The sequence below is a fragment of the Ranitomeya imitator genome, chromosome 8, assembly GCF_032444005.1.
Source record: "Ranitomeya imitator isolate aRanImi1 chromosome 8, aRanImi1.pri, whole genome shotgun sequence".
NCBI classification, from domain to species: Eukaryota; Metazoa; Chordata; class Amphibia; order Anura; family Dendrobatidae; genus Ranitomeya; species Ranitomeya imitator.
This window is the reverse complement of record NC_091289.1, coordinates 48,787,329-48,812,886: the sequence shown is the minus strand read 5'-3', so window position 1 is coordinate 48,812,886 and position 25,558 is coordinate 48,787,329. Positions and strand designations below refer to the sequence as shown.

The window sequence follows — 25,558 nt, the reverse complement described above, 5'->3', positions numbered from 1 at the left end:
CTTACAAGTGCAGAGCAGGAGGGCTTCTTAAAGAAAAACTAACAGGTCTGTGAGAACCAGAATTCGTGCTGGTTGGCAGGTGATCAAATTCTTATTTCATGCAATAAAATACCATTTAATTATATAAAAATCATACAATGTGATTTTCTGGTTTTTATTTTTAGATTCTGTCTCTCACAGATGAAGTGTACCTACAATACAATTACAGACCTCTCCATTCTTTGTAGGTGCGAAATCTTGTGTATCAAATACTTATTTTCCCCAATATAGAACATTTGTAAACATTGTGTATAATTTTGAGAGTTTGTTCGTTACCATGCGCACATTTACCTATTGAGTCTTTTAGAATCACCCTGTGTACATAAAAACTGAACTGATTAGGATGGACTGTTGGGGCAGGCCAGGTTCCAGTGAGCATGTGCAGCAGGAAGCTCAACCCAAACAACATGCTGTCTACAGGTTATTACCATAACTGCCTCCCTGGACAAAACAAGTGTGATTTTGTTAACTAAAAGGTATTTAGGAATTTATTCATAGTTCTTTATTCTCGTGTTTTTGTTTTTTTTTTCTTTCCAGAGAACCCTCTTGAATGAAGTATAGGTAAATTGTTTTAAAACTAAGGCCAATGATTTATTCTTGCGAGATTTGTTAGAGGTTGTGCACTACTAGGACAACACCCTTCTTAAACTGAATTTTCAGCACCGATTAAATAAATGGATCTATACTCGCTTCCCGCGCCGACTCCATTCCAGTGGTGTGAGCACTCGTGGTCCCCAGGCTGTGATGCCTGGCACCCAATCAGCGCTGGCGTCAGTCTCCACCTCCTGTCGAAATGAACATGAAGAGCAAGCCAGGAATTAGCTGCAGCCCAGACTTCAGCTTCATGTTCAGTTTGTCCGAAGGCGGAGACTGTGATGCCACCACCTATTGGGCATCACGTGTCATGACACCGCTTCACAGCCTCGGGACCACTAGTGCCGACACCGCGGGAACGGAGCCGGCATGGGAGGTGGAGGTATAGGTTTATTTATTTTATCGGGGCCGAATATTCAATTTAAGAAGTGGTTGTCCTAGTAGTGGACAACCCCTACAAGTGCTTTGCCAACCATGATCAATCAGGATATAATCATGCCATTACTACTAAAAATGATTTTTTTTTTCTCTGATACTGTATTTTGGGAAGCCTGGGGAACACTGTCTAGCATTAAACATACATTTAAACTCCAAAATCTCATTCCAAATGGAGTGGAGCACAATTCGTGTTGAATAACTGAGCAGAAAGCCCTCCTTTTATCATTTTTGAAGACCATCAAATTTCTGTATTTAGAGTACTTTCCGTACTTTCAATTTGTGTTCCTTGTTCTGGCTTTGAACAGGTTGACACATCCATGCAGACTGGTTTGTCTCCAGGAATGAAATTAGAAGTCCCACTTGGAACCGAGCCCAAGTCTTACTGGATCGCGAGTATCATCACCACTTGTGGCAAACTGCTGCTTTTGCGATATGATGGATGCGGAGAAGACCGATCTGCTGACTTCTGGTGTGATATTGTGACCTCCGATCTTCATTCCATTGGCTGGGCCCAACAGAACAAGAAGGCCCTTAGACCACCAGATAGTAAGATGCTAAAATATTGCTTTTCATGACCAACTGATAAAAAAATAATATTGCGACTGCATGTATAATGTCAAGCGCTTCAGAGCAGCTCAGCCACACTGTAAACCCCAAAGCCGGCTTGTGCTGGGCGCTCCTTACTGATCCGGGCAGGCTGGTACTGTAGTGTGGCCGTTAACTTAGGCAGAGAGCTGTGCGCTTCTTAAAAAAGGGGTATTATTTGGCATAAGTTACGCCAAACATGTTTGTTGCAGAGATCACTGTTGTAACTAATGTTACATCATGTGATGTAATCAGTGTAATCATTACCTTACAACCAGAAGCAAGTTTACTAGTCAGTGTTTCCCACCACCTTTATATAGATCCTTGGCATGGATTAAGGTGGTGATCAATTTTCGCAAATGATTTTGAGAAGGATCTCTACAATGTACGGGACTAGAAAACTGTGTGATTGGTCACCTGTTAAAAAAAATAAAAAAAAAACAAAATCCTCCTTCTGTGACTACTTTCAATGCAGGAAGATACAATAGCCTTCATTTTAAAGGGAACCTCTTGGCACATCTTTACACAGAGAAGTAGTTGTATGGCTGCTTAGACATCTGTCCACTAATAAAAATGCATCAGTCTTTCTCATGTTATGCCCAATGACTGACCCAAAGGGACCCTGCATGACAGATTCCCAGAACCAAGGGAATCCCTGTGTTCTGCACCTACCTCTCAGACGCTGCAAAAGGCATAACGTACTGCTCATTTACAAGTCACATGTCCCCCCCCAAATAGTCAGTTTTGTTCCTTTACAGCAAAATAGTAGTTTAGCAAAACTTTTCTCCACTTATTCTAAAACAGAGTTCTGCTTTTTGACGTTTTTGTATATCTGTTTTAATTGATGTGCTATTACATGGTTCCACTAATGAAACTAATTTCCCATGATGCAGAAAGCAAAATGTCAACTGTAGTGTGATTGGTTGATATGGCCAACAGAGTGGTGTTTTTTTTTTTTTTGACTGTCTCGTAAATCTCCTCCTAGATGTCTTTTTAATTATGTGGGATGACAGAGAAGCACAAGGACAGGAGGGCTCTAAGAACTCATAGGAAGAGTTTAACTTCCTGTGAACCAGAGGCTGCGGTCAGAGGCGGGCCCCTGCGGTCAGAGGCGGGCCCCTGCGGTCAGAGGCGGGCCCCTGCGGTCAGAGGCGGGCCCCTGCGGTCAGAGGCGGGCCCCTGCGGTCAGAGGCGGGCCCCTGCGGTCAGAGGCGGGCCCCTGCGGTCAGAGGCGGGCCCCCTGTTTGCACATTGGAGCATGTAGAGGACAGGTAGTCAGAGGACAGATCACAAGATGCTGATGCGCATAATAAAGGTGGCGAATGCATCGATGCAACTGAGCTGCAATATTTCTTGTAAATTATCATTGTATATGGGGAAAAAGCAATGCTGAAGTGCTACCCTTAACATTGATATAGGTGGTAAAGTGAAACAATGGTCCTTTATATTTTAGCAGGGCATCAACTCTCTATAATAGAAAGCATACACCTGTGTTTATCAGTGGAGGGATGTGAAGTATGCCTTTAACGTTCAATGGACAACACGTTTTCTAGAATTTAGATTGATTGCATTATTCCTACATTACCTTCAATGTAGAGTGCATAGTATCAATCACATTTCAGCCTCTGTGCATAATGTGTTCAGACCAGCGAGGGCTGTTATTGCTTTGTTATACAGGCATCACAAAAAACATTGATTTATTCAGTTGTATAAATGAAATTAAAGCCTTCATATAATGTTAGTCATGCAGTTAATTGCAGTGCAGACATTATTAATCGTTTGTATTATAGACAGCACGGACAGCTCATTTTTTCCCGACTTCGTGTAATACACTGTGCATCCTGTAGTTACTGATGGGCACAAGGTTTGCTCATTCCCTAGAGTCAGGCTGGTTGTAACAAACAATGCCCGTGGCAAGGAGAAAATGTTATGTTCCAGACTGAAACTGCTTCTTTTGCCAGATTAGGTGGTTGTTCACGCCTTCTAATATTTAGGTTATAGAGAAAGAAAGACCCGTGGTTATCACTGTTCCCTTCTAGCTTCTGAAATTGGCCTTGTTCTCCATAAAATAAAAAATGTGAAATACGAACACGTAAATGTCACCCCTAATGAAGCTAAAAAAAAGTTACATAATTAGAAACCATCTTAATTATAGTCCAGAGTTCTGTTACCAGTTCTGAAATAGAAGGAAACAGTCAGCAAGTATTGTCAGTGTTATATTGGAGTCATGACATTACTAATCTTCACTCTGAAACCTAAACATCCAAAAGTAAAGCTAGAGTTGAAGTGAAGCATGGCTTTGTGACGAGGCTTGTGTTCTCTTTTAAATACCTTCTTTTGTAGAAGACCAATCCTTCATGACCAATGCAATAAATGTTGCAAGCACCAAACTTTCCTCTTAGCGTTAAAAGGGAACCTGTCAGCAGGATTGTGCACAGTAACCTACAGACAGTGTCAGGTTGGCGCCGTTATACTGATTACAATGATACCTGGTGATGAAATTTGTCTTGTGGTTGTTTAATCTTTATTTTCAGCTTTGAGATAATGATATGCCCGTGCCCCTGGTCGGCCTGTGGGGGTCTTCATGTGGTGCTCTGATTAGATATTCATAATGACCTGCCCCCTAGTTTACGTAATGAATATATGTACATAATAAAGAAAAAAAACCTGCAGGCTGGTGCCGGCCATAGCCAATGCGCTGTAGCATAATCGCATGTTTAGTGTCCTAGCAATAACTATTCTTGATGTTATGGAGCTAGAAAAAAAAATTACTTTGAAAATGGCGGCTCTTGGTGTGTATAGAGATCCGATAGCTGCTACTGCGCAGGCGGCGCCATCTTGCTGGAGAAGGGAAAGGAAATTTCCTCTTCCAAGATGGTGCCGCCTGCGCAGTAGCAGCTCTCGGCAATATGCCCGTCGAGGCGTTCAATAAGGGATAAGTAAATCCATTAAAATTATTACTGTTCATTCAGTTCTGGGTTCTATTCTTTTATGTATCGTTTTTGCCTATGAGTTAGCTTAAAACATCCCCTGCTCCTATATAAGACATAGGCGATCAGGCACCACCATGATTCGGAACATCATGGGTTACTGCACTTTTTTCAGTGATGGTCCAACGCCTTACATGCCACCCCCCTCGATCAGCTTAATGAGGCATTGTCTGCAGTACTTGGCAGTGTCCTTCTTTGTACGTGGCTGATACCAGATTCGGCAGTAGCCGAATATAAGCCGATGTGTCACTTTGTCTGTGACTGCTCCTCCTGATCTTATTAATGGTCAATGCTATAGACCAGTCGATATGCAATCCCAATCCTTTTTAACGTTGGGGTGTGTATTTGAGTTCTATTTCGCTAATAAAGATGGCAATTCACTTCAGCTGCTGACCGGACACTATTCCTCCTAATTTCCCCATTGGAAGTACATTGTACCCTCAGCCGCATGGGTATAAGCCAATACATCTTGTATGAAAGCTAATTAGTATCTAGTATCTTGTCTTCCCATACGATGTGTGGGATGTTTAATTTCTAGCTTAGATCTTGTTGGAAAACTGCTGATTGTCACAATTGTGGCACTTTTGGAAGGAAGGGGGAAATGTTGCTGTTGTGTCTTAACTATCACCCCTTTGATAAATATGGAATCCCATCAATATATTTGATGCTGACTGTTCGTTAAGGCCAATATAGATGTGTATCTGAACAATTCCGCTATTGTTTTCTTAAGAGAATACCTGCGCTCCAGCTACTTAACTGCATCCTCTTCTGTATCGGAAGCAGGTTTTTGCCACCTAACCTGAGAGCAGCATCCTGTAGAGACAGAGACCCTGATTCCAGTGTTGTTACTTACTGTGGTGCTTGTTGTACTCTTTGATTTCCTGCTCATAAAGCAATAATTTTATAACTAGAGGACTAGTAAACCTGCTGCCATGCCATCCTCCTTGTTCATGAGCTCTGTGCATCACCCATAGGCACTTTCTGCCTATGAACAGTGAACACAGAAAGCTGCCAATCAGTGGCGTGGGTGGGTTATGCAGAGCACAGCATTTAGAGAACTGTTAGATCTGCAGCAGATAGTGCAGTTTTGACTAAATAAGTGTTTTAAGTGATGCTTCCCTAGAATCAGGGTGTCTGCCCCTTCCTTATGCTGCTCTCAGCTAGGGTAGCAAACACATGGCAACAGATTACCTTTTATATGTGGTAGTATTTGCAATGTAATATGACCGTAGAATCCAAACAGCTGACTGTACAAGAGGGATAGATATTTGTTTTAGCCAGTATTACAATGGATCATACTTCCTTATTGTTGTGTTCTGAATTGCTGGAATCTTTTCCCCTGCAGTTCTAAAAGAAAAATTGCAGAACTGGGAAGAACTCCTTGCAGAGACATTAAAAGGGACTTGCAGTGCACCTTCTCATCTGCTAGAGGGCGTAAGTATACCCTCCACAAAGTGTAGACTAAAACTGTAGTGATTGTAATAAATATAATACACTGAATGTAAAGGAAACAAGGAAATCTTGTAAAAAAAAAAAACAAAAAAAATAAAATGGAGGTTTACTCCTATAGAAGTCACTCCAGTGTAACAGGAAAAATTATATATCTTTGTACCATGTTAGCAGGTAGATGGAAAAATATTACCATTTGAGAGTCCTCAGTGAAAACTGAAAAGATGATAAAGTGCAAGCTTTCAAGACTACTCGGGTCATTTCATCAGACATAGAATAACACAAAATCTGAAATCACATATTTATACCCTACACAGCACCGGAATAACGCAATAGATAAGAAAAGTGATGTGAATCAGAACTATCATTATGGGAGAGGGAAAAACATAAATATTAGAATAGTTTATAGATAAGGAGTGTGAAAGTTTTATTGTCCTCTGAGGTTTGGTCCATGGTTGTGATGCCCCCAAATTGTCAGAGGAGGCACATTTGTTAGTTGCTGTAGAAAGACCTAAATCCATGCGACACATTCATCCCTGCTGAATGTGTCCAAGGTTGTCGTAGGTCTGTGCTTACAAATTTTTCTGTCTGTCTGAGATTTGAAGTTACCTTTAATACAAGTAATTTCATGTCCATGATGCTGTGATCGGGGAGACAAAAATGTTTGGCCACAGGCGAATCTAATCTTTTATTGTGTGGTTATGAGAATTCGCCCTTGTTCTAAGCTTTTTGCCCCGTCTCCCCCACATACAGACCCCCATCTGGACATTTGGTACATATATTTCACATACACTACATTAGTTGTGATGCAGCTGAGAGTACCTGGGATCTTGTGGTCCGGATGTGAATTGGGGATCTTTATCTTGTCCGTGGTCATTATAAATTGACAGGTTTTACATTTTTTCTGGTTGCAGGGAAAGGTTCCTGTGGCTGTTGGAGAGGACAGCGAGCTTCTGACAATGATGCTTCTTAGATTCCGTGGACATGGAAACTACAGCCTTTCCTACAAAAAGATGCCCGCTTACAATCTAACTTTCCAGACATCCAACTACTGTGTTTTAGGCAGCCCCCAAATCTAAAAAGCATCATTGTCAGAAGCTCCATGTTATTCAAGTAAGGAATGTGCTCCTCAGACCATTAAGGGACATCACCAGCATGGACCAGACCTCAGTATGTCTGTATGTGACTCTTCAGATTATGTTACTCTATGCCTGATGAGGAGACCTGAGTAGTCTCAAAAACTTACAATTTCCCATCTCTTCAGTTAGCCATTTAACCCCTTCATGACCTTGGGATTTTCCGCTTTTCCATGTTTGTTTTTCATTCCCCTCCTTCCCAGAGCCATAACTTTTTATTTATTTTTCCGTCAATATGGCCATGTGAGGGCTTATTTTTTGCGAAACAAGTTGTACTTTTGAACGACATCATTGCTTTTAGCATGTCATGTACTAGAAAACGGGGAAAAAAATTACAAGTGAAGTTAAATTGCAAAAAAAGTGCAATCCCACACTTGTTTTTTGTTTTGGCTTTTTTGCTAGCTTCGCTTAATGCTAAAACTGACCTGCCATTATGATTCTCCAGGTCATTACTAGTTCATAGACACCAAACATGTCTAGGTTCTCTTTTATCTAAGTGGTGGAAAAAATTCCAAACTTTCCTAATTAAAAAAGAAAAAGAAAAAAAATTGCGCCATTTTCCGATACTCATAGCGTCTCCATTTTTCATGATCTGGGGTCGTTTGAGGGCTTATTTTTTGCGTGCCGAGTTGGCATTTTTATTGATACCATTTTGGTGCAGATACGTTCTTTTGATCGCCCGTTACTGCATTTTAATTTAATGTCGCGGCGACCAAAAAAACGTAATTCTGGCGTTTCAATTTTTTTTTCTTGCTACGCAGTTTAGCGATCAGGTTAATCCTTTTTTTTATTGATAGATCGGGCGATTCTGAGCGCGGCGATACCAAATATGTGTAGGTTTGATTTTTTTATTAATTGATATATTTTGGATGGGGCGGAAGGGGGGTGATTTAAACTTTTATATATTTTTTTTTTTTTCACATTTTTAACTTTTTTTTTTTTTTTTACTTTTGCCATGCTTCAATAGCACAACTCGATCGCCTCTGCTACATAGCAGCGATCATCAGATCGCTGCTATGTAGCTGAATTGCAGGTGTGCTATGAGCACCAACCACAGGGTGGCGCTCACAGCAGGCCGGCATCAGTAACCATAGAGGTCTCAAGGACCTCTATGGTTACCATTCTGATACATTGCTGACCCCCGATCATGTGATGGGGGTCAGCGATGCGCTCATTTCCGGCCGGAAGCACCGGCTAAATGCCGCTGTCAGCGTTTGACAGCGGCATTTAACTACTGTAGTTAGTAGCAGCGGGTGAATCGCGATTTCACCCGCCGCTATTGCGGGCACATGTCAGCTCTTCAAAACAGCTGACATGTCCCGGCTTTGATGCGGGCTCACCGCCGGAGCCCTGCATCAAAGAGGGGGATCTGTCCTCAGACGTACTATCCCATCCGAGGTCAGAAAGAGGTTAAAGGTATCAATCACCAAGGACTCTAAAATTTTAATTTTTCCAGTGTAACATGAATTGTAGCTGACTTGTACTAATGGAACCCAAGTGGTATATGCAATATACAGTACAGACCAAAAGTTTGGACACACCTTCTTATTTAAAGATTTTTCTGTATTTTCATGACTATGAAAATTGTACATTCACACTGAAGGCATCAAAACTATGAATTAACACATATGGAATTATATACTTAACAAAAAAGTGTGAAACAACTGAAAATATGTCTTATATTCTAGGTTCTTCAAAGTAGCCACCTTTTGCTTTGATGACTGCTTTGCACACTCTTGTGTTCAAACTTTTGGTCTGTACTGTGGTTCAGTTGTATATTGTTGGTGTAAGCCTGCATTGATAACTTTGGTTTATTGTAGTGATATAATGTTTTGCTAAGTAAAATGTTTCATCTCCATTCAGCCACAGAGGGGAAAAGATCCATTAGATCTGTTTGGGCCTGGTTGCAGACTGGAACTGCAGCACTCACAAGACTCCTTGGCTGCCTGGCCAGTTTACGTGGTAGACAACATTGGCGGTAGACTTCAGCTGCGGTATGAAGGCGCCCCCGAGTGGCCAAGTCTGCACTGCTTCTACCTTAACCCGTCCTTGCATGAACTTGGGTGGGCTAGTAAGAATGGCTTTGAAATAAAGCCTCCCCAAGGTAAGTGCATTTATTGTACAGGTCGTAAGGTTGAACTTTGTTCTTGTGCAAATCCACAGCAAGGAAAGTAATTCAGGTTTTCTCTTTTTGTAATGCAGAAATTGTTCATCTGAACACGGAGGAAAAATGGAAAGAAATATTGGCCAAGTGCTTAGAAGACCCTGAAAACGTTCTACCAGGGGACTTTTTCCAGGTTAGTATCAGTGTATGGTGGTTGTATAAGGTGGGAATCTATTCTTGTATGGAATTGATCTACTTATGTGAAAAGTTAGTGATACTTAGACACTCAGTATTAAGGCCCCCAAACACATTAAAGTCAGTCTGAAAACCTTGCCATTTCGGTGGGATCACTCAGTCATCTAATGAGAGAAAAGCATCCAGCATTTTGAATTACAACAATAATTTAGTAGTAAAACAAGGAATGTACATAGAACTTTTAACTATCTGATCCTTGGCATCATTTAATAGGTAAAAGTTGGGAGGTCACCATACACGTCATGGTTACCCAGTCCCACCAGAATTGGCAGGTTTGGCAATTTTTCAGAAAACCATTTTAGCCCCACGTACACCTAGAAAACACATGTATGCTTGGGCAATCTGAGATTGCACATATATAGGGTGTCAAAGGAGAGGACTGTTGGCAGATACTAGATTACTTATGTGTAATAAATCTATATAATTTCTGTTACTTTAAATGTTTTTGAGTTTTAACAGCACTGGTAGGAAAACAGAACATTCAAGTTACAATCAATAATAAAAGTTTAAGTTGTCGTTAAACATTAGATATGCGTATAATCTGTTTGAGTGTATGCTTTTGCATAAATCAAATGGATATGTATGTGCAAGAGGAATGTAAGGAAGAAAGGATGGGTGGGAAAAAGGGAATGGGAAGGAAAGGGAGGTAGGGAACTAATAATTAAAAAAACAAAACAACTTATTGAAGCCAGCACTTTCGAGGAGATCAATCTACCAAAACACGCCATTTTAAGTATTCTTTTCTTTCAGCCAAATTGCCAGGTCATTCCCCTCAGTGAATAATATCCAACATGTCCATTGGCGATGGAAGGCCTTGTTGTGATTATCATGTGTATGTTTTCCAATTTCATATTATTATTAACCTCTTCCACCCATTCAGTGAGCGTTTTTGTGGATTTCCGTCAAATTTCTCTTCTGACCCATTTTGCCAAAGGAAAGGAAGTTGCCTAATAATTACGCACACCTTATATAGGGTTTTGATGTCGTTAGACAACACCCCTCCTCATTACAGAGATGCACATCACTTGATTTACTTAATTGGTAGTTGGCTCTCAAGGCTGAAAAGCTTGGAGTAGGACAACATGTATAAAAAGTATCATGTGATCTAAAAAACAACTTGCTTAATAATTATTCACACCGTGTACAGTAGATGAGATTAACACTAATTCCCTCTGTATTTTAACACATTTTGTCTAGTTTTCCATTCTAAATCAACAGTCCTATGCGTTTATTTTTGTTTTGGTTGTGTTTTGATATGTTGTATTAGACAAAAACTCTAGCTGTGTATTCATTAAGAATTAAATACACAATATATACATTAGAAACAAATGATAAAAAGGTAAATATTTTTACTATACGTGCCATTCATGTATCTGTACTGATTTTGTTTTCTAGGAACAGGCACAGATTCCCAATCATACATTCACTACTGGCATGAAATTAGAGGCAATAAACCACAAAGATCCATCGTGCATTGTTCCTGCAACAGTGAATAAGGTAACACGTGCGCCAAAAACTGCATAACTACACCGGGCTTTTGCCGTACGTTTAGTATCAAGCGAAATGTGTCCATAAGGTAAAAGTGTCTTGTAGGCCTTCATCAGATTAATATATACCTCCAGTATACTGGGGGTAAAAGGCAATGTAGACAGCACTAATTCATACATTGAATAAAAAAAAAAATTAAATGTATATCATGGAAGTTCACATTTGCCATAGACCTTTTTGGACAGATGAGGCATGAGCATCTCATGACGTATCCGTTAAAGGTATTCTCCAGGAATGGGAAAATATAAATAGTGATAAAATGACACAATAAATTGAATTTTTATATACCTTTGATTTGCAAATCACATATTTATCTAGAGAGCTAGTCGCTTTAGTAGATTAAAATTGCACTAACAGAAATTAAAATTTCACTTAGAAATCTGTCCTTTAATATTATTTGGATATGTGCCTGTAAGCTTGCACAGAAGGAAGTTACACTGCTGTGACCTGGATATAATTTATAGCAGGTACTGACCAACTATACCTAGGTCATAGCAACCTTTCAGCATCCAGAAAGTAAGAGTGGACAGCAGTGTGAGCAAGCTCTTCTTACCTCAGCACTACTAATATCTACAGTATCAGATCAGATAGACAGGGGGACAGCAGTGTGAGCAACCTCTTCTTACCTCAGCACTCATAATATCTACAGTATCAGATCAGATAGACAGGGGGACAGCAGTGTGAGCAGCCTCTTCTTACCTCAGCACTCCTAATATCCACAGTATTAAATCAGATAGACAGGGGGACAGCAGTGTGAGCAGCCTCTTCTTACCTCAGCACTCCTTATATCCACAGTATTAGATCAGATAGACAGAGGGACAGCAGTGTGAGCAGCCTCTTCTTACCTCAGCACTCCTTATATCCACAGTATTAGATCAGATAGACAGGGGGACAGCAGTGTGAGCAGCCTCTTCGTACCTCGGCACCCCTGCTATCTCCAGTATTAGATAAGAAAGGTTGGACAGCAGTGTGAGCAGCCTCTTCTTACCTCGGCACCCCTGCTATCTCCAGTATTAGATCAGATAGACAGATTGGACAGCAGTGTGAGCAGCCTCTTCTTATTTCAGAACCCTGCTATCTCCAGTATTAGATCAGAGAGACCGGGTGGACAGCAGTGTGAGCAGCCTCTTCTTACCTCGGCACCCCTGCTATCTCCAGTATTAGATCAGAGAGACCGGGTGAACAGCAGTGTGAGCAGCTTCTTCTTACCTCAGCACCCATGCCCTCTCCAGTATTAGATCAGATAGACATGGTGGACAGCAGTGTTTACTTCTACTTACATGAGCACACGTGATACCTCCAGTATTAGATCAGATAGAGTGGACAGCAATGAGAGCAGCCTCTTCTTACCTCCGCCCACCCTGGCTTTCTGGTATTTTAAAACACATGAGAGCAAAAAAGCTAATTTTATTCATTTTAAAATACCCTTTTTAAATATGTAACACAGCTTTTTGCTGTGTTTTATCATAAATGACCCCAAAAACTCCATGTACAAAATTACGTCCTTATGGGAATAAAAAAAAACAGCCGTTTAAAATGCCCATACGTACAAAAAGTGACGGAAATCAAAACGTGTTCTATGTGAACTATTGACTTCAGAGTAACATCTGACTGCATAAAAAATGCAGTTAAAGGGATTGTCCAGATTTGTGATGAAAGTCTGTAGAGACTTCTGAATTGTTACACTACATAAATCAAAAAAGGTTGTCCTAATATTCATAGCTTATACGCAGTGTCACTGTGCAAAGAGATGTGTACAAAGAATCAATACAACATGCACTCAGCAGGGTCTGTTGCAGGATAAAATAGGCCAATTTCTATGTCCCTCGCAGTGTGTGGCCCCTTTTTAGTCTTTACTATTGAAGCATGACAAAAGTAAAAAAAAGTTAAAAAAAAAAAAAAAAAAAAAATTAAAGTTAAAATCACCCCACTTTTGCCCCATTCAAAATAAAACAAAAATAGAAATCAATCATAAACAAACATATTTGATATTGCCAGAATTACGGTTTTTGGACGCGGCAACATTGCATTAAAATGCAATAATGGGCTATCAAAAGATCGTATTTGCACCAAAATGGTATCATTCAAAAATCAGCTCGGCACGCAAAAAATAAGCCCTCACCCAACCAGAGATCAAGAAAAATGGAGACGCTACGGGTATCGGAAAATGACGCAATATTTTATTTATTTTTTTTTTTTTTTACAAACTTTGGAATTTCTTTTCACCACTTAGAAACCAAACATGTCTAGGTTCTTTTTTAATATATGAACTCGTAATGACCTGGAGAATCATAATGGCAGGTTGGTTTTAACATTTAGTGAACATGGGGAAAAAAAAAACTGTGGGATTGCACTTTTTTTGCAATTTCAGTTTCATCGCAATATGAATATGCATGTCCACGTAGTATATTGCCCAGCCACGTAGTATATTGTCCAGCCACGTATGTAACAGGTTAAAAAGACTTAAAATAAAAAATAAACGTATACTCACCTTCCGAGGGCCCCTTGTAGTCCTGGCGCTTGTGTGCGGTGCATGCGGCAGCTTCCGGTCCCAGGGTTGGTATGAGCGCAGGACCTGTGATGACGACGCGGTCACATGACCGTGACGTCATGGCAGGTCCTTCTCGCATACCATCCTTAGTACCGGAACCTGCCGCTTGCACTGGCGAGAACAGGGCGCGAAGTCTGAGGGTGAGAATAACGTTTTTTAATTATTATTATTATTATTATTATTTGTAACATTAGATATTTTTACTATTGATGCTGCATAGGCAGCATCAATAGTAAAAAGTTGGTCACACAGGGTTAATAGCTTCGTTAATGGAGTGTGTTATACCGCGGTCCGGTAACGCTGGCATTAACCCTGTGTGAATGCTGACTGGAGTATGGAGCGGGCACTGACTGCGGGGAGGAAGGAGCGGCCATTTTGCCGGCGGACTGTGGCCGTCACTGATTGGTCGTGGCAAAACGCCCACGACCAATCAGCGACTTGGATTTCCATGACAGACAGACAAGCCGCAACCAATGAATATCCGTGACAGACAGAAAGACAGACAGAAAGACGGAAGTGACCCTTAGACAATTATATAGTAGACTAGATGGTCGCCCGATTCTAACGCATCGGGTATTCTAGAATATGCATGTCCACGTAGTATATTGCCCCGCCCATGTAGTATATTGCCCTGCCACGTAGTATATTGCCTTCCACGTAGTATATTGCCCAGTCACGTAGTATATTGCCCAGCCACATAGTATATTGCCCAGTGACGTAGTATACAGCACAGTCACGTAGTATATTGCCCAGCTACGTAGTATATTGCCCAGCCATGTATGTCACAGGTTAAAAAATAAACATATACTCACCTTCCGATCCGAGGGTCCCAGGGTGTGATGACGTCGCTGTCACATGACCGTGACGTCATGGCAGGTCCTTCTCGTGCAGGCGCGCAAGACCGTGACGTCATGGCAGGTCCTTGTCGCATACCATCCTTAGCACCGGAACCTGCCGCTTGCATGGAGCGGTCACCGGAGTGTCGCGAAAGGTGAGTATAAAATGATTTTTTTTTTTTTTAAATTATTTTTAACATTAGATTTTTTTACTATTGATGCTGCATAGGCAGCATCAATAGTAAAAACTTGGCCACACAGGGTTAATAGCGGCTGTAACGGAGTAAGTTACCCGCGGCATAACGCGGTCCGTTACCGCTGGCATTAACCCTGTGTGAGCGGTGACTGGACGGGAGTATGGAGCGGACACTGACTGTGGGGAGTATGGAGCGGACACTGACTGTGGGGAGTATGGAGCGGACACTGACTCTGGGGAGTATGGAGCGGACACTGACTGTGGGGAGTATGGAGCGGACACTGACTGCGGGGAGTATGGAGCGGACACTGACTGCGGGGAGTATGGAGCGGGCGCCGGGCGCTGACTGCAGGGGAGTAGGGAGGGACTAATTGGACTGTGGCCGTCGCTGATTGGTCGTGGCAGCCATGACAGGCAGCTGGCGAGACCAATCAGCGTTTTGGATTCCATGACACAGAGGCCGCGACCAATGGATATCCGTGACAGACAGAAAGACAGACAGAAGAACAGAAAGACGGAAGTGACCCTTAGACAATTATATAGTATATTTGCAGTCACATGACCACCCGCTCTCGTCACCAGCACTGGAGAATCTGACCACCCTGTGAGGATTCAGAAGTCTACAGGGATTTTCATCACAGATCTGGATAATCCCTTTAAAAACAGTAAGAAATATGCCACTTAAAAACAGCTGAAAACGTAAAGCGATAAACCTGTGTGCCTCTGTCTTCCAGGTCTTCAATAACCAGTATTTTCTGGTTGAACTTGACGATCTAAGGCCAGAGACCTCTAGGAGTCCCCAGTCCATGGTGTGCCACAGGAATAGCCCACAAATTCTCCCTACACGTTGGAGTGTAAAGATGGGCCTGACCGTTCGGACCCCTCCTGGTAAGGCCATAGAAAAAACAAAAAATATGTCTGTTTTGGATGCTTTCTTTAGCTATCTGTATCTCGATAAGCTAAATAATAGATTTGAAAAAGACTTTACACTACATAAAAAAGGACAAGTCTGATAAAGGGAATGTAAATGGTTTTAGTTGCTATATGACAAAACTGGTGACAGGTTCCCTTTAATGTGACTTTTAATACATTTTTTAGTATTTTTTGATAATGTCCGTGGCCCCTTATGAGGATATGACGCTAGTTTCTTGGAGTTAGGATGACCGGGTGCTGGGCGGGTATTAGTAGAAGTGTAAAAACTGATAAATGTCGTTCTCCGATGTGTTGAAGGTTTTTGTCTATTATTGATGTAATGGCCATTTTAACTGAAGATTCTATAACCGTCCATTGTGTTGCCTGTCGCATTCCTAGGTTGTCTGTTTCTGTGTCTGTGAAATCTAGGTAACATGTCTCGCTTTGTCCAGGTTATACAGAAGAGGCCTTTGACTGGGATAAGTATCTGACTCACTGCAATGCTCATGCGGCTCCTGACAGTTGCTTCCCCGAGGTGAGATTTTCACTGTGGAATCTTCGCAGGTTTCCAGACTTTCTTGCATTTTACGCCAGATGTACAGAACAGTCTTTATTAGCAGGATAAAGGAAACAGAAGCCATAGCCTGCAAGCATGGCACGGCGGTAGTGGAAAATGCAGATCATTCCTCTCCAATAAGTAATGGAGTCCATCGTTGTGCAAAAATGGACAGAACGCTGCAGTGGGGGGGGGTGCATGCTGTGTGCACAGTCTTGGAGTGGGTTGTTTTAACGTCATATCTAGAAGGATGCAGAGCCTGTACACGAAGGCTTGTACCCCACATCTAGAGTCTGGTTATCGATCTGATACTTACTGCATATTTTATCTGTTTTATGACTCTCAGATATATAATTGTCTACTTATAAATCTCATATACGGTAATTCTTTTGCTTGAAAGAATGTTTTTTTTTTTTGGCCAGGAATCCCATATATTTTTTCTTTTACATAGGTATCCATAGCTCTCTAACCAAAAATATGCAGTTCAGGCAAAAAAAAAATGTCAGATGAGATTTGTAAAAAGACAAATTATAAATGAGAGATATATAAACCAGATAAGATATACGGTAAATATCAGAATGATGGATAACTAGAGGTGGGGTACAAGCCTTGTCCGTATCCTTCTAGATGTGCTAAAAAGACAAAACAAAAAGCAACAACCCAGCACCGGTTAAAGATTCTTGTCAAACAAATGTTTCAGAACATTCTACTGTGAATGGCAATGGGAGCAGATACTTTCCTGTGCTGTTTTTCTACATATACTACTGTTGGCCACTTGCCGGCCTAAAGTGGCTGCTGACAGGTAATAATGTGCGGGCTGCAGAACGCTCTTGTACACATTAGAACTTTTTGGATTTCTGACAGCGTGTCCTGCAGTGTCATCTAGTGGCGAAATATAGATCTACCGGTACATTATCTCCAGGACATATAATTTTATTTTATTTTTTTGGATGAGGGAGGGAGTGGTGTATAATTTCTGCTTGTGCAGTCTGGCTCTCAGACTTGCTTGTGACTATGTCCTACTTTTAATTCCTTAAAGACTCCTTGGGGTATCTGTGTCCTGTAGCCAAAATAACACCCATTATCGTGATGCATATTAATTGCTGCTTTGCAATTAAAAAGTGTAATTAAATTCAACTTTTATCTTCATCTTTCCCCGAGCAAACCGCTATGGGAAGGTAATGAATAGTCAGACCCCTGAGCTCCATATACTCTTACAATGGGGATGAATTGACAAAGTTAACAGATCTAGTTTTATTGCCTGCAGTTACCAGCAAATCAGCATGTCTCATGGCAATTCAACAGCCACAACACATGCGGGGATTTCTTAACAGACAGACCGTCACCGCACGTGTTGCTGCTGTCAAATAGCAGAGAGACATGCAGCCGCGGGGCTCTAACATATGTTTCGAGAATGCTCAGATAACGCCTTATCGGAGCACGTTCGTTCATCAGGTTCACATTGCGTTAGTGGCAGTCCGCTAACGGAATCCGTTACATAGCGCCACTAACGCAGTGTAACGGATCCGTTAGTGCACCCATTGACCGCAATGTATCTAACACATCGCTAACGTATGCTCAAGTCTCCTGAGCTTTTAATCAGAGCATCAGGACAAGTGCAGGCGAGGGGGTGAGCTGTGCCCCTATTGTAAATGATGGGCTCTGTGTTATCTACTCTGTATAGAGAGAACTTTCATTGCTGAAAGATCTTCTGGAGAGATCGGATAGTAGGAGATTCTAGTATAAAATCCTAGAGGCCAGTGTAAAAATGTGTTGTGCTTCTAATGTAAGGTCCCTGAACATAGTCTTGTACTCGCCCTCTGGCACCTTCACCTTTTTTCTTGCCGCTGCTCCTATCCCACAACGCCATCTGACCGTCTGGAAGTCGGAGGTAACGGTCACAAGCTCTCAATGCAATATTTGAGGGACAGAAAAGTGACCTCCGGATCAGCCAGGAAACACTGAAGCTATCCGGCAGGTCACTGCCAGAGATCAATGGGAACGGTAGTGATAAAAGGTGAAGACTGCGGCAGGTGAGTAGAAGAGTCGGGTCAGGGACCTTAGATTAGAAGCAACACTTAAAATAAAATGAGCACTGGTGTGGTATTTTAGAGGTGATTAAATGTTGACTCCTTTTCTTCGTAGGCAAAGAATGAACATGTTCTTCTGGAACGCATGAAGCTTGAGGCTGTTAATCCTTTTCAACCGCAGAATATCTGTGTCGCCACTGTAACGAGGGTCACCGGCCTCTACATCTGGCTCCAGCTGGAAGGTCTTGGTCCTTTAAATTATACTTGAGTATAAAGCCTCCTTCAGACATCTGTGTATGGACTCTAATGCATGGACTGGCCTAAGGCCTCCTGACCTGTACTTGACAGCCTCATATATTTCTATTAAGCCTTCAAGTTCAGGTCCGGAGATCCTTAATAAATGGAGTTTACATTTTTAATTTTCACTACTGAAAGGGAGTCTGTCAGCACAGAATGACTGTTCAAACTAAGCACTGGCTCTCAGTGGACCCTTGGTGTGGCCAAACAGTTCAGTGCTCCTTCCCACCTACTTGTTTGCCCTCTATCTCTATTGACAGCTCTGGCTTTATAGAACCACAGAACAGTGGAGATAAATGCAGGTCTATGATCTTGTCCCTGACATCCTTAGAAAGTTCTTTGGTCTTGCCCATGTTGTAGAGGTTAGTCTGACTGAGTCTGTGGACATTAATCTTTTATATAGGTGACTATGTAAGACAGCTGTCTTTAATGCGGGTATCGAGTTGATTAGGAGCGTCTAAGGCCGGTTTCACACGTCAGTGGCTCCGGTATGTGAGGTGACAGCTTCCTCACGTACCGGAGACACTGACTGACGTAGACACTTGAAATTGAAATCAATATGTCTCTCTGCACATGTCAGCGTGTTTTCACGGACTGTGTGTCCGTGTGCAAAACACGGAGACATGTCAGTATTCGTGGGAGCGCACGGATTACACGGACCCATTAAAGTCAATGGGTCCGTGTAAAACGCGTACCGCACACGGACGCTGTCCGTGTGCAGTCCGTGTGCCGTGCAGGAGACAGCGCTACAGTAAGCGCTGTCCCCCCAACGTGGTGCTGAAGCTGCCATTCATATCTTCTCTCCAGCAGCGTTCGCTAGAGAGAAGATATGAAAAATCCTTTTTTTTTTTTTCGTGTTTAAAATAAAGATCCCTGTCCCCTCCCCCCTCCCACCCCCTGTGCGCCCGCCCGCTGTTAATAAAATACTCACCCGGCTCCCTCACAGCTTCCTCTCAGCACCAGCTTCTCCTGTATGAGCGGTCACATGGTGCCGCCGATTAGTCATGAATATGCGGCTCCACCTCCCATAGGGGTGGAGCCGCATATTCATGACTGTAATGGGCGGCACCACGTGACCGCTCATACTGGAGAAGGTGCGGCGCGGAGAGGACGCTTCGAGGGAGCCGGGTGAGTATTTTAGTAACGGGGGGGGGAGGGGGACAGGGATCTTTATTTTAAACACGAAAAAAAAAAAAAAAAAGGATTTTTCATTTCTTCTCTCTAGCAAACGCTGCTGGAAAGAAGATATCAATGGCGGCTTCAGCACCAGATGCAGGGGACAGCGCTTATCTCTAGCGCTGTCTCCTGCACGCTCCGTGTGGTACCCAGTCGGCACACGGCTGCCGCACGTGTGTCACACTGATGTTCAAGGTAAGCACACGGATAATTCCGGTACCGATTTTTCCGGTTCCGGAATTATCTGGACGTGTGAGACTGGCCTAAGGGTATGTTTCCATGATCAGGTAATGCTACAAGTTTGATGCTGTGTACAGCTGCAGCGTCAAACCCACAGTGTCCAGACTGTGTGCACGTACCCTATCTGCAAACAGAAAATCACTACTTTTTCTTTCCCAGAAGCCAACTTTCAATAAGCTTTATTTCAAGTGACAAATAAACATGCAATGAAAAAATGTGTGCGGAAAAAACGCATCAAAAATGCAGGTGACCTTGAATGCAGATTTCACCTGCGTCAAGTCCTGAGCTATTCCTGACTGTGGAAACGTACCCTATAACTGGTCTGTTGGAGCCAGAACTCTTAATAGTTTGTAGGGGATCAAATACTTATTTCTCACTGCAAAATGCAAATTTATTTAATTTATACAATGTGATTTTCTGGATTTTATTTTTGATATTCTATCTCTCAATGCTAAAATTAACCCACCCTTTAAATTATAGACAGTTCATGTCTTTGTCAGTGGGCGAACTTACAAAATCAGCAAGGGATCAAATGATTGTTTCCTTCTCTGTGTAAGAAATGCTCCAGGAGGAAAAAAACTTTTCCTGAAGGGTTTGGCATAATTTTTGAAATGAAACATTTTGCCTAAAAAAAAAAAAAAAAACGTTTCCTAAAGTGGTCTCCAATTGAAAAACTTGTCACGTTTGAATGCGTGTTGGGTGCGGTTCGCACCTCTGTGGATCATTGATTACTTGGAGGACTCTGAGGTCTTGTGATCCTCATCTGATCACTAATCCTGGCCTGTTTTCCTTTTTAAAAGTCAATGAACATTATAGAAAGAGCTGAAGGAAGCATCTCGCAGTCCTTACTGCGTCTCCTATGTAGGGCATGACACCGCGCTCTATTGACTTTTATGGAGAAAGCTGCTTGCGTGTGAGTGGGGATCGCAAGATCCTTTGGCCGACAGTCTGATAATTGTTGGTCGGTTAAGGATCTGGCATATCTGATTTTGGACTGCTGATCCTTTTGTTCTCCCTGAGATAAGCCACCCCTAGAGTTGTTTGGCAAGCAGCTCTTATAAAGGAAACAACTGTGTCTGAGAGCTGACAGCCATAAGCGGTATGGAGGCTTTAGCCTAATAAATGTAGTAATGTTTATATTGTATTGCTCACTAGGTGGGACGGCTCCGGTTCCAGAGTGCGTTGTGCATCTGGAATCCACGGACATCTTTCCAATGGGATGGTGTGAAACTAATGGGCACCCGTTATGTACCCCACCTCCTACAAATGGTAAATTTTCACACATTGCTATACAACAGAACCATCTATTGTAGAAGTATTTTACCTAACATTGCAGGGACAGATTCTTCCTCCTATCAACTGCTAAAAAAATTGTATTTGGTTTGAACAATTAAAGAATACATAGTTGTGAGCCCATTGTCTTCATGAGGGAAGTACGCTCCCCTGGATTTTTTATTAATTATGTTAACCTAGTACCCTATGTTATATTCATGCACTATTGCTATTTATTTACTGCAGGGTGTTTGCTCACTTTGGTTTTTTATCGTAGGTTTTAGTAGTCAGTGTGAACGTGCACCTAGATGTTGCATGCATACCAACTTGTATCCCAGTTCATTTCTTTAGGTGTTTGTTTTAGTTAAGCACCACTCCAGTGTTTTTTTGTTGTTGTTGTTTGTTTGTTTTTTCAGCACTGGAGTGGCGCTTTAAATCTAAGCCCCCAGTTATATACTTCACCGCTCTGGTCCCAAGACTCCATCTCGTGAGTGCAGTTTCTGACTGTCTGGAAGTTGGAAACTACGTCGCAAGATCTCGATGCGAGTGTATGAGAACCAGAACGAGGCCAGAATGAGGCTCTCATAGACTTGTATTGAAAAGTGACCTCTGACACACCACTCCATGAATCAATGGAGCTGCTGACAGGTCACTTTTAGATGGGAGCGGCGCTGGGAAACAATGAAGGCGGTTGAAGGGGAGTGCAAGATAGGGCAGGAGAATTGCATTTAGAGCGTTACTCCAGCAGTGAAGTAAAAAAAAAACCGCTGGAGTGGTGCTTTAACCCCTATCTGACCTCAGACGGGATAGTACGTCCGAGGTCAGAACCCCTGCTTTGATGTGGGCTCCAGCGGTGAGCCCGCATCAAAGCCGCAACATGTCAGCTGTTTTGTACAGCTGACATGTGAGCGCAATAGCGGTGAGTGGAATCGCGATCCACCCACCGCTATTAACTAGTTAAATGCCGCTGTCAAACGCTGACAGCGGCATTTAACTACCGCTTCAGCGGCGCAGCCGGAAATGCGCGCATCGCCGACCCCCGTCACATGATCGGGGGTCAGCGATGCGTCAGGATAGTAACCATAGAGGTCCTTGAGACCTCTATGGTTACTGATCCCGGCTAGCTGTGAGCCCCACCCTGTGGTCGGCGCTCATAGCAAGCCTGTAATTAAGCTACATAGGAGCGATCTGATGATCGCTTCTATGTTGCAGAGCCGATCAGGGTATGCCAGCTTCTAACCTCTCATGAAGGCTATTGAAGCATGGCAAAATGTTTAAAAAAATATGAAATAAAAAAAAAATATAAAAGTTTAAATCACCCCCCTTTCGCTCCATTCAAAATAAAACCATAAAAGTAAAATCAAATATACACATATTTGGTATCTCCGCATTCAGAATCTCCCGATCTATCAATAATAAAGGATTAACCTGATCGCTAAACGGCGTGCCGAGAAAAAATTCGAAATGCCAAAATTACGTTTTGTTTTTTTTGTCGCTGCGACATTGCATTAAAATGCAATAACGGGCGATCAAAAGAACGTATCTGCACCGAAATGCTATCACTAAAAAGTTCAGCTCTGCATGCAAAAAATAAGCCCCACCCGACCCCAGATCATGAAAAATGGAGACGCTACGGGTATCGGAAAATGGCGCAATTTCTTATTTATTTATTTTTTTAGCAAAGTTTGGAATTTTTTTTTCACCACTTAGATAAAAAATAACCTAGACTTGTTAGGTGTCTATGAACTCGTACTGACCTGGACAATCATAATGGCAGGTCAGTTTTAGCATTGTGAGCCTAAAAAAAAAGCCAAACAAAAAAAGACGCATGGAATTGCCCTTTTTTGGCAATTTCACCACACTTGGAATTTTTTTCCCCATTTTCTAGTACACCTCATGGTAAAACCAATGATGTCGTTCAAAAGGACAACTCGTCCCGCAAAAAATAAGCCCTCACATGGCCAAATTGACAGGAAATTTTTAAAAAGTTATGGCTCTGGGAAGGAGGGGAGTGAAAAACAAAAACGGAAAAATGGAAAATCCCAAGGTCATGAAGGGGTTAATAGAATAGACTTGTTCCTATAACATGCAGTCTTTACATACTGCAGAGGATTTGGAAAGCAGATCCACTTTAAAACAAAATGGCTGCAAAATAATGATCAGAATTCACATATTGGTGAATCTCTTTGGATCTGTCAGCTCTGACTTTTTTTCGGGTCAAGTGGAGAAACAAATCTGTCATACTACGCCGCTTTCTCTTATGGCAGCATCATTTGGGGACTCGTCTTATGCAGCTGGCATGGATATTGTACTATTTGGCTAGTAGAGGCCAAAAAGAATAGTTTTGAGTCCACTGTGTATATAAGGGGAGTGCTCGCTGCTTTTTATCATTGCTATAACTGGACTGCCTGGTTGCTGTGTGTTATTAATGAGCTGTATGAGCAGCACGGTGGCTCAGTGGTTGGCACTGTTGCTTTCAGCACTGGGGTCCTGGGTTCAAATCCCACCAAGGAAAACATCTGCAAGGAATTTGTATGTTCTCCCCGTGTTTGCGTGGGTTTCCTTCAGGTTCTCCGGTTTCCTCCCACACTCCAAAGACTTACTGATAGGGAATCTAGATTGTGAGCCCCAATGGGGATAGTGATGATAATGTCTGTAAAGCGATGTAGAATTAATGGCGCCTTTTGAGTAAAATAGAAATAATCCTATATCAATTTGTATATATAGTATGACCAAAAACATCCGTCTAACTATTCTTTGTCTGTTCTTTATGCCGATAGTCACAATATTTTTGCTGATCTAAAATTGGAAGAATAATGTGCATAGAAATCTAATTGTTGCGCTTTTTATTTTCCATAGCGAAACCTCGTAAGAAGACTGCCAGTAATTCTCAGAAGCTGTAAGTAATGAAATGTGCAGGTCTGCACACAGTTACACCATATTTACTGTACATGGCATTTATTACATGTTGGTCCTCGCGGACAGCAATTCTCAGTTAAAATATGTGGCTGAACTTCTTCCTACTAATACACACCATATTCTGACCAGCTTTTACTGCAGATTAGCTATCCCTCTCTTCTCCTGACCTCAAACCGTCATGGGTTTCTTTTATAAATGGAAACCACAGCCTAGCCTCGGATCCGTCGCATGACTCCACTATGGTTGTGCTATAACTTCTGGTATGTAGGGTTCTAAGGACATGCACATTTTTTTTTTCTTAAGTCACTCAAATGCTTGATGAAAAACTCTTCCTATTCATTTCTCCTGTAAAATCACTTTGCTGTTCATATGTTCGGTGCTTGGAGCAAGTTTTTTTTATATGTTGAGGGGAAAATAAAAACTGCCCGTCACTCCTTTTGAAGCGGGTCCTGATGGAATCTGTTTCGAACTAAGCACAAATAAATGTCTTCTCCGAAAACTTTTACCAAAAAAGTTTCCTGATGCGTTTTGCATTTGAATATTCATTATTTTTGAGCAGCGTAAAAAAAAAGTGTGCTTATGCAGTAATGGGAATTGGATTTAGAAAATGGGTAGCAATTAGTTTGTTTTTCTTGGTTTTGGTGGTGGTAGAAACCTCCTTGCCATCATGGCTAAATGCTGTTGGCACCAACTTGGCAATATCAAAAGTATTAACCTATATGATAAACCTTCCATAATGGAGGGTCATGGTGGAGTGTGTTTCGCCTGTCGAACAGCCGTGAGAACATAGGAACATATGATTCGAGCACGCCAAAGACACTCGGATAGCACCCGAGCATGCTCCGATAACACCTTACCCGAGCCCATTCGCTCAGCACTAGAATCCATCTTTAACCTGCTAATCCCAGCCTCACAATTTCCCTGGTTGCATATTTTATTCTTTGCAGAAAATCTTTCCCTATTTTCTTCTAGTGGTTTGCCTGCTAAGAATGGGCATGGAGTGAACGGGTCAGATGCTGCAACTGGCAACACCAGTAAGCTATTTGTCTTTTTACTTTCCTAATTCATTGTGTATCCGAACAAAGTACACTATAGTAATACAATACCATAGATTGGAAACGATAGCGACTGCCTCTTACTCTAAGCAAAAAATATTGCCAATCCTAATATATTTGATATTTCTAAAAAAAAAAAAAAAATTCTAGGTAATTCAATAACCAGGATTTCAGCTAAAGAAAGGCTTTAGGGCTGTTTTATATCAAAACCCAAAAAAAAGAGCCGGAACACATGTTGGTAGAAGTGCAGTGCATAGGCGCACATTCACACTGGCCATTTAACAGGCTGAACCCAAGATAAAAACTAAAGAAGCAAATAATCTGCAGAAAGTAAATAGTACATGTAAATAACATGGGGTAGTTAGTTGGCATTATTTTGA

The 25,558-nt window shown here is 41.9% G+C and overlaps 1 protein-coding gene across 1 annotated transcript in view; it reads left to right on the top strand.

The window, feature by feature from the left end:
- The window catches only part of LOC138647684 (scm-like with four MBT domains protein 1), a 150,643-nt gene that overhangs the window by 90,108 nt on the left and 34,977 nt on the right, over nucleotides 1-25,558 (top strand). Inside the window, exons 4-14 of the mRNA XM_069736878.1 lie at nucleotides 1,377-1,617; nucleotides 5,992-6,080; nucleotides 9,095-9,335; nucleotides 9,434-9,528; nucleotides 10,986-11,087; nucleotides 15,456-15,609; nucleotides 16,086-16,168; nucleotides 18,335-18,461; nucleotides 21,088-21,201; nucleotides 24,064-24,103; nucleotides 25,096-25,157. Coding sequence (XP_069592979.1) covers nucleotides 1,377-1,617; nucleotides 5,992-6,080; nucleotides 9,095-9,335; nucleotides 9,434-9,528; nucleotides 10,986-11,087; nucleotides 15,456-15,609; nucleotides 16,086-16,168; nucleotides 18,335-18,461; nucleotides 21,088-21,201; nucleotides 24,064-24,103; nucleotides 25,096-25,157 — 1,348 coding nt within the window. The remainder of the gene's footprint in view (nucleotides 1-1,376; nucleotides 1,618-5,991; nucleotides 6,081-9,094; nucleotides 9,336-9,433; nucleotides 9,529-10,985; nucleotides 11,088-15,455; nucleotides 15,610-16,085; nucleotides 16,169-18,334; nucleotides 18,462-21,087; nucleotides 21,202-24,063; nucleotides 24,104-25,095; nucleotides 25,158-25,558) is intronic.